The following is a 15,741-nucleotide window of genomic DNA, read 5'->3' on the forward strand; positions in this document are numbered from 1 at the left end:
ACAAACCAGTTTTTCAATCTAATCAAGACATGATGCAAAAAGAAAAGAGTGTGGCAATGTGGGAGGGGATTATATTGCTTCTTCTTTTCTTCCTCCAAGGCCTGACCAGTGTCATTTAGGATGAAAATAGAGCATTTCCTTTCCTTCTGGGCCCAAGCACCAGATTCCATTGGATCTTGGAGGTTAAGCAGGGTGAACCCAGGTTAGAGCTTGGATGGGACACCACCAATGAATAGCAAGTGCTGTAGGCTATATTTCCGAGGAACGAAATAGAAAAACCACCTCTGATTTTTCCTTGCCTAATAACACTCAATAAAAAAATAGCGTTGCCATGAGCTGACAAAAAGCTTGAAGGCAGCCACAAACACACAAACTCTATGTGATTCAACATAACTGGTCCATATCGCAGTCAAACTGCAAACTGCTTTTTGTTGAATTTGACTCTACCAGTTCAATCATAATTTGATGAACAAGTGCAGCAGGCATTTGTTCAGAACTTCAACTGGATGCCCTAATATAGTTTCTGTCTAAATTCTACATACATACACATCCATTTAAATCACTAAGGTAACTGAGACTTTGCTCAGCATAATCCAATGGGAAGTTTCTATCTGCAGCTTCCTATAACCATTCCTCTTTACTAAAATCTTACATGCTCACGGAATATCTTACAAATTCCTATTTTTATAACTATTTCTCACATTCATGTTAAAATCATATTTTGTATATTCAAACTTTAACAACTTCATATTTGAACTGATTTTATTGAAAATAATGTCCTCAAGTGATGTCAGGAGTCGCCCATAAAATAATACTTGGGATGAAATTTTCCAAGTTTTTCTCCTTCCTTAATCCTGCCAAGTCTAAATCATGTCCAAAAGGATCCATGCAGCAATTGCTCAAATTGGGTAATTTGCAAATTTGTATTGGCACACTAAAGAGGTATTTTGGTCATTTTTAATTTGGCATCCCCAAGCTTGTATTTTTCCACAGATGAACTATAAAGCCTGAAGATGGTGGGATTTCAACATATCTGGAAACCCTCAGCTTGGGACAGTATGGATTCTCATCTTACGTAAGTCCTGACATATAGATTGTATTCTTACAATTCCTTAAATTAACTTTTGACATTGATATGTAGCTATCTCCCTCCTTTCTTCCACTCTATCCTATCCTTGGCAATATGTGAACTGTTCATTGGCCTTTAAATGTCTTGATTATTGAAGGTTAAGAAAATGTGAAATCAGTGGATGAAAGTGGATAATTCTGTAATAGAAGTTATTTTAATGTTTCTGAGAATATGTAGAAAAAAACTTCTGTACCACTAAAACACAGTCTGTTCTCTGTTTCATTCCCTATCAAGAATTGTGATCTTCAAAGATGAGGAGCACAACTCAAAAGAATTATGGTACTTTCCTTACAGCCCATATAACAAAAATAGAATAAATTATGAAGGAAGAGAATTGAAAACAATTACAGTGCATCTGCCTTCCAAAGACATATAGGAAATAGGGAAGATCTAAGCAACATGACAATCTCAGCTTGTCACCTACTTTGCAGTTATTCTCCTGCTGGGTACTACGCTCTAGTGACATATCCATATGATTGAAGCTGAATCTGAGTGTACAAACACTCCCTCTGAAACACTGTGTTCGCAGCTTGGGAGAACTCCTGTATCTGTCTCTCCAAATGTCAGCCAAGGTAGATGCAACGGTCAGGAGTACTTGCTATCAGCTTTGGCTGATACGGCAACTGCATCCCTCCCTAGATTCGGAGGACCTAAAGATGGTAGCGCACACACTGGTAACCTCAAGGTTGGATTTCTGCAATGTGCTTTCCATTGGGCTACCTCTGTACCAAGTTTGGAAACTCCAGTTGGTTTAAAATATAGCAGCCAGATTGGTTACAGGAACACTTAGGAGTGAGCAAATTACACCTATCACTCCACTGGCTACCAATTAGTTTCCGAGCAAAGTATAAAGTGTTGGTATTGACCTTTAAAGCTCTACATCATTTGGGTCCAGGTTACCTACAGGATCGTTTTCCCTGTACAATCCATCCCAAACACTGAGGTTCTCTGGGGGGCATCTACTAGTCATGTGCATTTGTGGTAAACTTCGATCTGTTTCCTAGCTTTTGGTGCGGGCCCCAATCTATTTCAATGGAGTCTCCCAAAAACAGGAGGGCAGATATTTGTTCTCCGTCTTCGGTGCCGAAAGATCAATTTTTTTGGCCCATTATTTTTTGGGGTGGGGGGGGCTTCACCTGTAGGCTCAAAGCGCCAGGCTCTATGCGTGCAGGTGCTTCTTACTTGCTGCTTGGCTGCAGGCACCCTGGTGCTTTGGACCTATGGGTGCAGGCTTTGAGCCTATGTGCCGGGGCCTGGCAGGGCCTGCATCCAAATGCTGAGTAAGGAGCACTCCTTACTCGGCGCTCGGCTGCAGATATAGACCCAAAGCGCCAAGGTTCCTGCAGCTGAGCGCCAAGTAAGGAGCGCTCCTTACTCGGTGCTTGGCTGCAGGCCCTGCCAGGCTCCGGCACTTTGGCCCTACGTCAATCCAAAAAGCAGGCTTGGAGCTGGTTCCAGCTTCCGCCTGCCTTTCGTATCGAGTGTATTTTTGTTCCAGGAGGGGCCTTCCCGTTCTGTGCCATCTAAATGGATGGTACGAAATGGAAACACAAATCAAATGGATGAGACAAATTTCAGGCCGTTGTCTAGCATCTACTCCAACCAGCCAGAAACTGACTGGCTACTGTCATCCAGATGACCTTTTCATCGGCTGCCCCATGACTGTGGAATGACCCATCAGATGAGCTTCTACAGCTATATCAGCTGTCGCAACTTAAAGACACAAGTGAAGATCTATCTCTTCCAGCAGGCCTACCCAGACAGTTTTAATGATGAATGTTAAGCTTCATTTCTTGATCTAATTTTTGTTTAGTGTATTTTAATATGTATTTTATATTTTAATATGTGTATTTTATAGAGTGCTTTTAAATGATTATGTGTTTGTTTTAGCAATGTTTTAACCTACCTTAAGCCATGAGGAGAGGCACGTAAGAAATAATAATAATAATAATAATAATAATAATAATAATAATAATAATAATAATAGGTAAAGCTAAAGGTTTCCCCGATGTTAAGTCCAGTCATGTCTGACTCTGGGGGTTGGTGCACATCTCCATTTCTAAGCCGAAGAACCAGCGTTGTCCGTAGACACCTCCAAGGTCATGGACTGGCATGACTGCATGGAGCGCCGATTATTATTATTATTATTATTATTATTATTATTTCCCCCAATCCTAATACTTTTCCTTCTTTAGCCTTTTTGTCCTACTGAGTGAGAAGAAGAGTCACCCACTGTAATGAAATTTAACATTCTAACAGCAATTCATTGATTAAAGCATAATATTAGCTTCTGTGTTGATCAGGCAATTTAGTCATCTGGGTCAGAGCAGCAGGAAAATCTACTGAATCAAAAACGTAAGAAATTATTTCCAAACTCTACAGTCTGAATAGTATAAATTTTAAGAAAAGAAAAACACCTCTGAATCTAAAGCTCATGTCTTAGTGACCATGAACATTTTTTTACAATTTAAAATTTATATAGTACTTGAAGTGGGTGGATGCACCAAGTTTGAAAACCATTGAGGTCACCTTCCTGTCTATAAAATGGTTCCTCCAAAATACAATGGATGAAAACTTTAGAATTTTCTGCCTTGTTGTAATTAACACTTATGGGAACCTTTGAATCTGTGGGCAAGTCAAAAAGTAAGGAAAACTCTGTAATAAAAAAATTCTAGGAAAAGGAAGAGATTTATAAACCTACAGAATACATGCCATATCAGAATTAGTAGGAGTTTTGCTAGAAATGATCCTGACCTTCTCATTTGTTCATTATTGATTTTAGAGCATAAGCTGATGAATATGTTTGTGAGCTTTAGCAGTGCATACTGTTTGTGTTATTGGCTGCTAGAGAGCAGAACCTACCAGTGACATGTCATTAATTATATAAATGAAGGGGTTTGGCTTGCCTAGAGCTTAAAGAAAGCAACTGTGAGAATTGTATCTGCAATAACAAAACAAAGCTCATTCTCATGAACATTGGATTATTGCATGGTTTCCTTCAATGTGCCCAAGGGAAAACCAAGCAGAAGCAGCTAAAGAATGAAAAGAAACATTATAACAAATGCACTACGTTATTGCATACTAGTCCTTTGGGCTATATTGCAAACTCAAAACCCAACACTGGGATCCCCAGTGCAGAACAATTGCAAAAGTGCAACACTGCTGTGTTTTAAAACTGCAGTATCTAGTATAGAAGCTTTCTACATATACTTTGGCAAACAGATGGCAAGGCTTTAATTTCAAATTCAATAATTGTATAAATTACTAATATTGCCCACAAACCAATGGATACACCAGTGCCTTTGCACATTACTTTTCCTGCATGCAAGTACAGTGTGACCTCGTATTCACAGAGCCAATATTGCGATTTTACTTACTCACCTATTGCCTTCTGTACAAGTTACACCCGCTTCTTGAAACCTCCAACATTTCTCTTATTGATAATAAGATGGTGCACTCTTATCCATGGTTTCATATATCCTGCAAAGTCCGGGAATGTATGTTCCACAGATAAGGGGGGTTGTACTGTACTTTTCATCCACTGACTAGACTGATTATAGGCTCCCTCTGATGGACTGGCAGTGGGGGAGCAATTGTTTCTAATTCCTTCTTTAATGCTACTCTGGAACATTGCCAGCTCTTTGGAATAGAATAATGGGGAATGAGATGAAGACATAGAAATTGGTAGTCAGGCCTGTGCCCTCTTTTATTTCCAGGCATTGGGAACACTTTTGACATAAACAGGTTCATGGAGCTGGTGAACTCATCCAGTTTTCTCCTTCTGATTGTCTTCTCCTTGCCACCACTGCCAACAGGACACTTCACTTTCCATTATTAACCCAAATGCTAGGTAACATATCTCCAGCAAAACGTATTCCCTTTACATTTGGGTTTCTTTTAAGAAGGTTGGAACCTGGTTCTTCATTGTCCCAATGTACTTTAAATGATCTGATATCCGAATGTATTATTAAGTGTTACAATGTTTTTAAAAATAAGGTCTTCACCTGTACTGAGAAACAGAATCACAGAATTGGAAAATGCTGCAAGGGCCATCTGGTCAAACTTCTTACTATGCAGGAATACAGAACTAAAATACTCAATTCAAGTGCTGTTGAAACATGCAAAGAGGGAGAATCCATACCTCCCTAAAACAGGTTAATTCTTTGTTGAATGGCTCTTACAGAGAAAACATCCTTCCTAATGTGTATGTGGATTATTTTATTTTGTAATTTGAGTATACTGGTTTGTGTTGTAGTCTGCAGAGCATCAGATCATAAGGGAGTCCCAAAAAAGCCTTTCTCATCCTTGCCTTTCTGCTAACATGATACATTTTGTACCAGGGCTGAGATTTCTCCTAGGAAATTAGAAAAATAAAACTTAGGAATGGGATTGTTGAAATTCTAGGATTTAACCATAAAATGCTTGGTTTTAGGTAAACCTAAGAGAGAAGAAGAAGAGTTAGGTCTAAGATCTAACAGGATAAGAAGCCTTGAAAAAGTGATGATACAACATACATTTCTCCCTTTATTTTCCATACTTCTATTCCACCCTTCCTTCCACCCCTCTGTTTTGAAGTGAGATCTATTTTATATTATGAAAGTGCTGAATAAAATTGCCTTGGGCAGGTCATTGCATTTCAGCTAATGCCTTTAAACTTGCAAACCTTCAGAACAATGCTTCTTTGAAAACAAGGACCATTCAAGAACAGAATAATGGACAATAAAATTGAAATTTAACATGTTGCTTTGTGAATTATTTTGTTTATACATCAAGGAATTCACCAAACCCCATTCACTGTTTGACTCCATTACTGAATGCTTAGAAAAGATCTAGCAACACGTAGGAGATAGGATGAAATTAGCTGCATAATACTGGAGAATGTGTGCAAACAGGGAGGGAAAATTTCTGGATACCTTCCCTTGCTTCAGAAGTGTAAGTTCACGTTACTAGTGTCAGGTATCTCTTAGGAGATGGATATGAAGAACAATTTTTTAATTTGTGTCCTAGAGAGTCTTTGAAGAGAGACAGCCATATACTAATTAAAATGAGGAGAGATTCAAATATAGCAAAGCTTTCAAAAACATTTTTGTTTGTCTTGGTAACATATGAATAAAAACATTCTGCAGTAACTGTAATTGTAGAGAGTCACAACCATAAGTTTAGCCTTGTATTTTAATTGCAAAACACTTGACTCCAAACAGGTTAGTGAATTGTTTTGTTTAGATAGTTCTTTTGAAGTTAGTGTATTATGCCAGACTGTAAACAGGACACATTCACCAGAAAACTGAAAATATTCAGAGTTTGATTTTCTTTCCACGAGTTACAGTGGTCCCTTGGTGGCAGCTGGGGTTTGGTCCCAGGACTCCCTAGGATACCAAAATCTGTGCTCATATAAACAGTGTCATAGTAAAATGGTGTCTCTTATATAAAATGGCAAAATAAAGGTTTGATTTTGGGGGGAAATATTTCTATGCTGTGGAATCCATGGATACAGAATCCATGGATATAGATGATCGAGTGTACTAAAAGTAAAGACAATAACTCCCACCATTGCCTAACATTCACCAAGCAGCTAGCCACCACTGGAACTGCTTCAAGTTTGGAGGGGAAGAATTCCACTTTATTATATTCATTACTACAACTGCTTCTATGATTGAAGTGATATGCAAATTGCATCTGTGAAACAGGCTGCAAGGAAATAAAACCTAGATGAGTGGACGTCTATAGTACTGAAATTGTTAGGATTCACTCTGAAACATTATATGCAATTAATTTCAAATGTATAATCTTTTGGTTCTGAGAGATTGACCATCTGAATCCAATACGTATTCATGCTTGAGCTTAACCTCTACTTTGTGGTGTCTATATATAGTTCATCAAAAAGTCCATTAACATACTTGATGAAGTAGTCTCTCCCATCTCTGTTTCCCGTCATCTCCCATCCATAGGAAGTGCCCTGGTTCAACGCCCAGGATCCTGAAGGAGGAGGCCAGCCTGAAGACTTGGTCCTGTGGCTAAAAACAAAAAGAAAATACATTGGCTTATAAATAAGCGTGATCCATTTAATCCAGTAATAGCTCTCATAAGACAACTCAATATTTATAAACAAAGCCATAATAACTTGAGCATACTTTATGGTTAAAGATAATATAAAAAACAAAAATGTTCTACCAGCATGTAATTTTAAACAACAAGACAAACAGTCAGTAAAACATTACCAAAGCCATGAGAATCAGTATCAAAACAATAGGGATGGATGTATACCAGCAACTTGAGAGAGTTGTCATGGGAAAAAAGTGTCTCCACTGAAGCTTTAGAAACTATCCAAAGAATGCACCATACATATACATCTCTCTCTCTCTCTCTCTCTCTCTCTCTCTCTCTCTCTCTCTCTCTCTCTCTCACACACACACACACACACACACACACACACACACACACACACACACACAGAGCTGGAGTTACACATAGGGCCTTCCAGACAGGCCCTATATCCCAGGATATGATCCCAGATTTTCTGTTTATCCCAGATTATCTGGCAGTGGAGACTCATATAATCCAGTTTAAAGCAGAAAACCTGGGATCAGTTCCTGGGATATAGGGCGTGTCTGGTAGGGCATAACCAGAAGACCAAAATCCAAACTACTCTAAAATCTGAAATTGTTCACATGGGTGGCTGAGTTAGTGGGACATTTGCTTTTTGATGGTTCAATGTACACAAACTTTGTTTCATACACAAAATTAGGAAATCCATGTACAAAATTATCTTCAGACGATGTGTATAAAGTGTACATGAAACAAAAGAATTATGTGTTCTGATTTCAGTCCTATCTCATTATGCATGCAAATACAGGTATTCCAAAAGAAAGAAAAATCCCAAGCATTTCAGATAAGAAATGCTCAACACAAAGGAACAGTAAAATAAATGTGATGAAATTTTTATAACTTGTTTTTAAATCTGATTCAGACTTGACTTCTTTTGCCATTGAAAGCCTTAGGATGTAAACTTGATAATGGTCTTTTTCTCACTGGACACCTTCATTTTTGTTATGCACACCAATGCAAATGGACTGGGTTCCTCCACGCAATGAGAAAATCCTGCTGGAATTAGGACCCAGCTTCCACCCCATTCTATCACTATGTATCAGGATGGTAGAAGACCTTTTCATAAGGTTGATAAATGCATGTCTGGTCCAGGCATTCTCAAGTGAAAGCAGAAATAGCAGACACAACCCTACAACCACTGTACATGTGCTCTCAATATTTGAGGGTTAAAGCACTCTTATGTTTTAACCCTATCATGAGACATAGTCCTAACTTTGGTTTGCAGATACAGAATACAAACAAATAAAGGGCCACACAACTTCTTTCCTAGTTGATGTCTTACTCAGTGTCTTTGTGCTTGCCAAGTATTAGTCATTTTAGACCATTTCCTGAAGAATAAGGATGAATAATTCATTAATAGATTAATCACATTAGATCAACATGTACACACCATATGATCAAAATTTCACAAAGGAATACTTTTTGTTTCAAAAGGAAAGAGGAAGAGATTTATCACTGTTAACCCATTTCCAGGAAGCTTCTAAAATATATTTGATAAAATTTAAACTGCACTGCCATTTTAATGACGAATTTCTGAATGTAGAAAAGAGAATGAGACATTATCTAAAGGACTGCACTGGACTAATTTTTCTGTCACAGACTGCTAAACTTTTTTAAAAAGTGACATAAATGACTGAAACACAAATAATTGACTCATTGAGATTATTTGTCTTCATTCTTCACCTATCTAATTATTAGTTATTTCAAAGGCTTTTGCATTGGCTTTTCCCTGGCTAGATTTAAACAGTAGCAGGATTATGTTATAATCTTCTTTGTAAGCAATCATTTGAGCACCACAGTATGCCACTAAAAATATGACAAAAGTGAACAACACAGCTCTGCGTTATATGTCAATATTTGTAGTACTCTTACAAACAATAAACTAAACAAATTAGTTAACATTTCTCATGTAATTCCCCAGAAGATTCAATGCGTTTGAATGACCTACATTAAAAATAGGAAATAATTCAAGCCACCCTGGGACTGCATTGTACTACACCCTCTTTTCCCTCTCCCCACTTACACTTGTTGACAACCATCATCATATTATGTACTTCATCCCTATATGCTTTTGCAGCACTATCTTCAGTTAAAAGCACTATTCTCATGTAGAAAGAACACAAATCTAATGGGTAAGAGCATTACTTTATGGCTTTGGCTGTCTTCGTTTTTTTGTGCATTGAAATTGTTCAGAAGCTATTTTGCATTTAATTCTCTCTATACATAGTTAAAATATCATTTCAAAATTCACTTATTTAATTTGGATTATATTTAATAATTCTAGTACAGAGTTTTGGGCTCCTCATCCTATTTATCTTATTTCTTTTGTTGTCATCTATCTGTTTAATGCCATCCTTAAAAGTACAGAATGCTTAAAATGTAAGACTGTGGCAAGACATTGTGATTTTATCTTTCTCACACACTTAATTACTTTATCTCCAGTTCTTTGGGGATTTTCTTCACATTTCCAAGGTTTATCTCAGATATGCAAAAGCAAGATGTGAGATAGTTTTTGGAAATGTTCTTGATCCATAGTAGAATCACAACCACAACCAATGCATTGGGTAACGTCTGAGATTTTGCATTATATTTCAGCACCATGGAGAGCAACACTGCAGTACAGACAAATTATCTTGGTACAGTACTGAATTTAATGAAAGCATTTTACAGCCAAGTAAGGAGAATCTTTCTGGAACTTCCATTATACCAAATCCTGCTGTTAGAGGGCCAGTGCCCTATTAAGTAGGAACTGGCTTCTTCTGGAGGGAAAGGGTTAGAGGAGAGAAGAGCACTCCTTTGAGTCTCTTTGCTCAGTGGAGGAATCTACTCAGTGAGCAGCAGCATTTTCTGTGGGTTGCTGAAAGGACAAATTTCAGAAGAACCAGGGTGACTACATGGATCACCACCTCACCTTCCTGATGTTGATATGCCCTTAACGACAACCAAAGGCTGCCTGAATAGTCACAACCACTTCCAAACAGGAAATAGCCAACTGTATGGTGCAAATTGTAGCCATGACTTTTTAAAATGTGGGACAAGACTGTGTTAAAAGTGAATTGACCTCATGTATTATGTAGACAACATAGAGTTCATTCACCTCCAAACCAACTAATTGAACTGGTGTAGATGGGCCTCTGGCTAAAAGAGTTTATGACAACATCTGAAATAAAAAAAGTGTATGACCCCCCCTCCTTGTAATTGTGGTTTCTATATCCACATTTTCACTTATTCATGCTCCAAAACAGCCCCCCACCCCAGAGATGCTTGTGGGACTCTCTAGGCCCTTCAATATCTCTCTATATAAATGAGTTCTGACATCACAGCGATGCACTAAACAACTCAACTAAACACCTCCCAACCACAAAAATTACCAACACAACCCCTCATCCCTGCCTCAAGTACAAGACAACAAAATTTCACACAAACAACAATCACAGGGCCAAAAACAGCCCAAAAACCACAACAGACGATGTGCACCTGCACCATCATACAATCCTATAAACCCTTCCTGCGCGCACACACATACCCCTTGCCCACGTGCTCAACTTCTCCCTCCTCCGGCACCGCCTCCATCTTACAAAAAAAACACTTCACCAATCCTTCCCTCCATCATCACCTTCCCCCCAACGAAACACTCCATCCTCCTCCCTCTCTCCAGGCCTCAGAGGTAAAAAAAAAGAAAAAGAAAAAGAAAAAGAAAAAGAGAGCCTCCATTCAGCGACTTCTTCATCACCCGCCTTTTCCTCTTCCAGACACTATGTCTTTCTCTCTCTCCCCTTCTCTCCTTCTTCCATAGGGAGGAGGGAGCAAGCTTGTTTTCTGCTGCCCTGCAGACGAGGACACGGAACAATGGCTTCAAACTACAGGAAAGGAGATTCCACCTGAACATCAGGAAGAAACTTCCTCACTGTGAGAGCTGTTTGGCAGTGGAACTCTCTCCCCCGGGCTGTGGTGGAGGCTCCTTCTTTGGAGGCTTTTAAGCAGATGGATGGCCATCTGTCGGGGGTGCTCTGAATGCGATTTCCTGCTTCTTAGCGGGGGGTTGGACTGGATGCCTCATGAGGTCTCTTCCAACTCTACTATTCTATGATTCTATGATTCTATGATTCTATAATAATAATAATAATAATAATAATAATAATAATAAACTTTTTAAATATAATAATATTACATAGTAATAATGAAAATAAACCTTTCAAATATAATAATAATATTAAATCATAATAATAAACCTTTGGAATATAATATAATAATAATATAATACAGCAGGTTGTATAGACACACACACACACACACACGCAGGTATATATGGATAACGCATACTCACCATACACCATATATAGGTGTGGGATACATACATATATGGAATATAGATAGGCAACTTCAGATTATTTCTATATGAGAAAGATAATCTATATACATATACACACATTTGTATATGGATAAGGGATGCTCAACGTACAACATATGACTACTTCCTACCAAGGGCAACCCTTTGTTACCCAGCTTAAATACAATTGAATATCCTTTCACCTTCCAACCCTGGCTGCTTCCTACCTAAGCTAAACCTTTCTTGACCACCTTTAATACCATTCGATACCCTTACACCATCAAACCCTACTTCCTTCAGACCTTAACTACTAATGGACTTACTGGGAGTTCACCAGACATGATGTGAGTTCAAGATCACACACAATCTTATTCATTTTCTACATAGATACAACCATAACACATATACCAAATACCACCACTTCCTCATTACTTTATTTTCAACACCACCAGACTTCTCCACATCAAGACGTAAAGAACAACACTCTGAAAACAGATGAATTTCACACAAGAAACAAACATAGCCACCTAACACATCCCAACAAAGGATTCCCCCACTCAGGAATGACCCAGGCTTTGAGGCTGAAAGGCCATTACATGCCAACCATTCCGGCTAATTGAACCATTCATACTTCCCTCCAAATGACAAAAAAAGGAATAACCACAAATACTACATATTCACAACCTTTCGGAAATGACATATACCAACTACCACCAATTTCTCAATACTTTATTTCCCATATCACCAGGCTTTGCCACAGCAACGCGTGGCCAGGCACAGCTAGTGATTTTATAATATGTGCCCAGCTTAACTTTAATCAATCTATAGGGTTCAATAGTATCCATGGTTTCAGGTATCAGCGGGAGATCTTGTGAAGTATGATATACCCACAGATGTGAGGCTAATACTATTCTCCAATTCTTTGCTTTTAAAAAAATTAAAATTAAGTCTCCTCTAAATTGCTAGTGTTGAAAGCAAAATGAGAATGTGAAACAATCCAATGGGGTGAAAACATCATTGGGATCATACAGAACAATCAGTTGTTACTCAGATATGTTATATTTTCTAAACACAATCTTCAGGTTTGATCCTAATTATATGCTGCCATTTTCAGGTCTATAACAGAAATCTAATTATATGTACTGTAGTTATTTCATGCTTTAGTGTTTGCAGATGCAATTGTTTATGTGTAAAAGAAGAAATAAAAGATAAAAGCTACACACTAGAGGAAAAAATAAACATGTACACTTAAAATTTGCCTTTTAAATGTTGTCTTGCTAGCATGTACAAAAGGACCATTTCAAATGCAGATGGGTTTAACATGGACACATACAGTACTGTTCACTTTGTAAAGAAGGAACAACAAGCAGTATGGTAATTTTTGCCATGCTGTGTCCTGCATCATACCCAGCAGGCTACAAAGTGAATTTCAGAGTTCCTCGCAATTTAGTCATTTTAATTTTTCTCTTAGAGTTGAGAGATATCCCCTGAAGAATGAAATACAGACTTCCATTAAAAGGGTATACTACAAAATATTAGGGTAAGGGGGACCCACGAGGAATTTATATGTAGAAATCTAGTCATAACAGCCCTGCAATAGGTATTATGCAGTCGCACCCAAGCTGCTGTTAAAGTAACTTTGGCATTAACGTGTCCAAACCTTCTGTCAGCTTGGGGGATGCTATGGATGCCTTCTTTAAGAACAAAGAACCCCAAATAACTAATGTTCACGCTGTTGCTTTTAGGGAATTTATAACGATTTATTAACAGGATAATTTAACTCCACGCAGAAACTAACTTGGTTTCCCCACAATAAAATTCATATTCAAAACTTGAAAGATAACTTAATGATTCTGGAGCTTTTAGACGTGGATGTTTCTAAGGATACAAGATGACAGCTTTCCTTGTTCTCAGTCTCTGGTGCAGGGACCTTTGAGACACCCTATACCCAAAGGCGATAACCAGTTGCTCTTTAACTGTTGGTTGATGAAAGATACTGTTTTGACAAGCTGGTTGTAAAGTAGCTGGTTGAAGTGCTGGTTAAGGTAAACTGGTTATAAGTAACTGGATAGAAATAGTAACTGGTCAAAACAATTGGTTAGAGTATTGCCTTGAGCTGGCTTATTAAAACCTGGAACTCTGAGACTGAATGAAGACACGTCCTTCCTCTCGAATTCCCTGGTGGTCTATGCTCTGTAACAGCTCTTTTTACCTCAGGAAAAAGGGGGCCATGGCCAACTAACGGATACAAATGGCCCCTTCTCCTCAGACAAAAGGGTAAACAAAATGGCTGACACAAAACAAGAAGGGTTTCCCTAAACTCCACCCTTATAAACTAACATAAAAGTAACTGCTCTAAAACTATGGGAAGGAAGCCAAACAAAGCGATACTGGAACTCATGCCGTTCCAGCACAGGTATTTATTAACTTCATGCATGTTGTAGAAAATTCATGGCTTGAATACTTTAAGTTTGACAAAAAGGAGAAAATTCCCAGAACCCCAAATAGCTAGCCATGATGACCAGAACTTCTGGAAGATGGTATCATAAATACCGGAGAGATCAATGGTTGAGCACTAACACTCAATCCCACCATAAAGTCAAGAGTTCCAAATCTTCCTTAATTCATTGATTCATAGACTACCTCCCAGATCTACTGTTCTTAGGACTCTCTATAGAAAGAGAATGGATGAAGTACTTTACTTTCCCAAAGTCAAAGCATTTTAAAACAGTTATTCAAAGTACCCGCAAGGAAAGTTGGCACTATTACTGAATTGCCAAAATAAACCTAAAAAGAAACCACACAGAATCATAGAACCATAGGGTTGGAAGAGATCTCATGGGCCATCCAGTTCAACCCCCTGCAAGAAGCAGGAAAATCTCATTCAAAGCACCCCGACAGAGGGCCATCCAACCTCTGCTTAAAAGCCTCCAAAGAAGGAGCCTCCACCACAGTCCGTGGGAGAGAGTTCCACTGCCGAACAGTCCTCACAGTCAGGTGGAATCTCCTTTCCTGTAGTTTGAAGCCATTGTTCCGTGTCTTAGTCTGCAGGGCAGCAGAAAACAAGCTTGTTCCCTCCTCCCTATGACTTCCCCTCACATATTTGTACATGGCTATCATGTCTCCTCTTAGCCTTCTCTTCTGCAGGCTAAACATGCCCAGTTCTTTAAGACGCTCCTCATAGGGCTTGTTCTCCAGATCTTTGATCATTTTAGTTGCTCTCCTCTGGACACATTCCAGCTTGTCAACATCTCCCTTCAACTGCGGTGCCCAGAATTGGACACAGTATTCCAGGTGTGGTCTGACCAAGGCAGAATAGAGGGGTAGCATGACTTCCCTGGATATAGATGCTATTCCCCTATTTCTGCAGGCCAGAATCCCATTGGCTTTCTTAGCAGCTGCATCACATTGCTGGCTCATGTTTAACTTGTTGTCCACAAGGACTCCAAGGTCTTTTTCACGCATACTGCTGTCGAGTCAGGTGTCCCCCATTTTGTATCTTTGAATTCCATTTTTTCTGCCGAAGTGAAGTATCTTGCATTTGTCCCTGTTGAACTTCATTTTGTTAGTTTCGGCACATCTCTCTAGTCTGTTAAGATCGTTTTGAATTCTGCCCCTGTCTTCTGGAGTGTTGGCTCCTGTCTTCTGGAGTGTTGACACCAACACTTACTAATCATTTTGCATCTGAACCAATTTATTGGCACTACTTTTTATGGTTTATAGAATGCCATACTAATAATGTAGAATAATTACAAAGTGCTGTGTGTATTCCAGCCTGCATCTGAGCCTGGGTTTGGGTATGTTCAGCCTGTGATTGTACCTGCACCTGATCTGTCAGATGAATCTGGGTTCGGGCCTAGGATTCCCATGCAGCCAGAGGTAGATGATTTTTCACAGCTAGAGTTAGATGAGTCCACTGTTCCTGTGGATTCTGGGAGCAAGCATACAACAGTTTCAAACAAGCATTCCTTGAACCGCATTCCTTGGGAGAGTCAAGGTCGAGTTATCCCTTGGCAGATGGGCATTCCAGTCTTGATAAGAGTAATGAGGTTAACAGAAAGAAAGCAATATGTCAACAGAGAAAGGGCAGGGCCCGACTCACCGGCCCTGCAGGTTGCTGGGAAGGGCGCTCCCTCCTTCCCAACATGGCGGCGACCAGGGGGCTTCTTCTTCCCAG

At 39.0% G+C, this 15,741-nt stretch overlaps 1 protein-coding gene across 6 annotated transcripts in view; it reads right to left on the reverse strand.

The window, feature by feature from the left end:
* frmpd4 (FERM and PDZ domain containing 4) overlaps positions 1-15,741 on the reverse strand; it is a 404,084-nt gene that overhangs the window by 95,948 nt on the left and 292,395 nt on the right. For all 6 annotated transcript variants that reach the window (XM_016992375.2, XM_008107217.3, XM_008107214.3 and 3 more), the window contains exon 2: positions 7,027-7,143. In XM_016992375.2, coding sequence (XP_016847864.2) covers positions 7,027-7,143 — 117 coding nt within the window. The remainder of the gene's footprint in view (positions 1-7,026; positions 7,144-15,741) is intronic.

This window comes from Anolis carolinensis, chromosome 3, assembly GCF_035594765.1.
Source record: "Anolis carolinensis isolate JA03-04 chromosome 3, rAnoCar3.1.pri, whole genome shotgun sequence".
NCBI classification, from domain to species: Eukaryota; Metazoa; Chordata; class Lepidosauria; order Squamata; family Dactyloidae; genus Anolis; species Anolis carolinensis.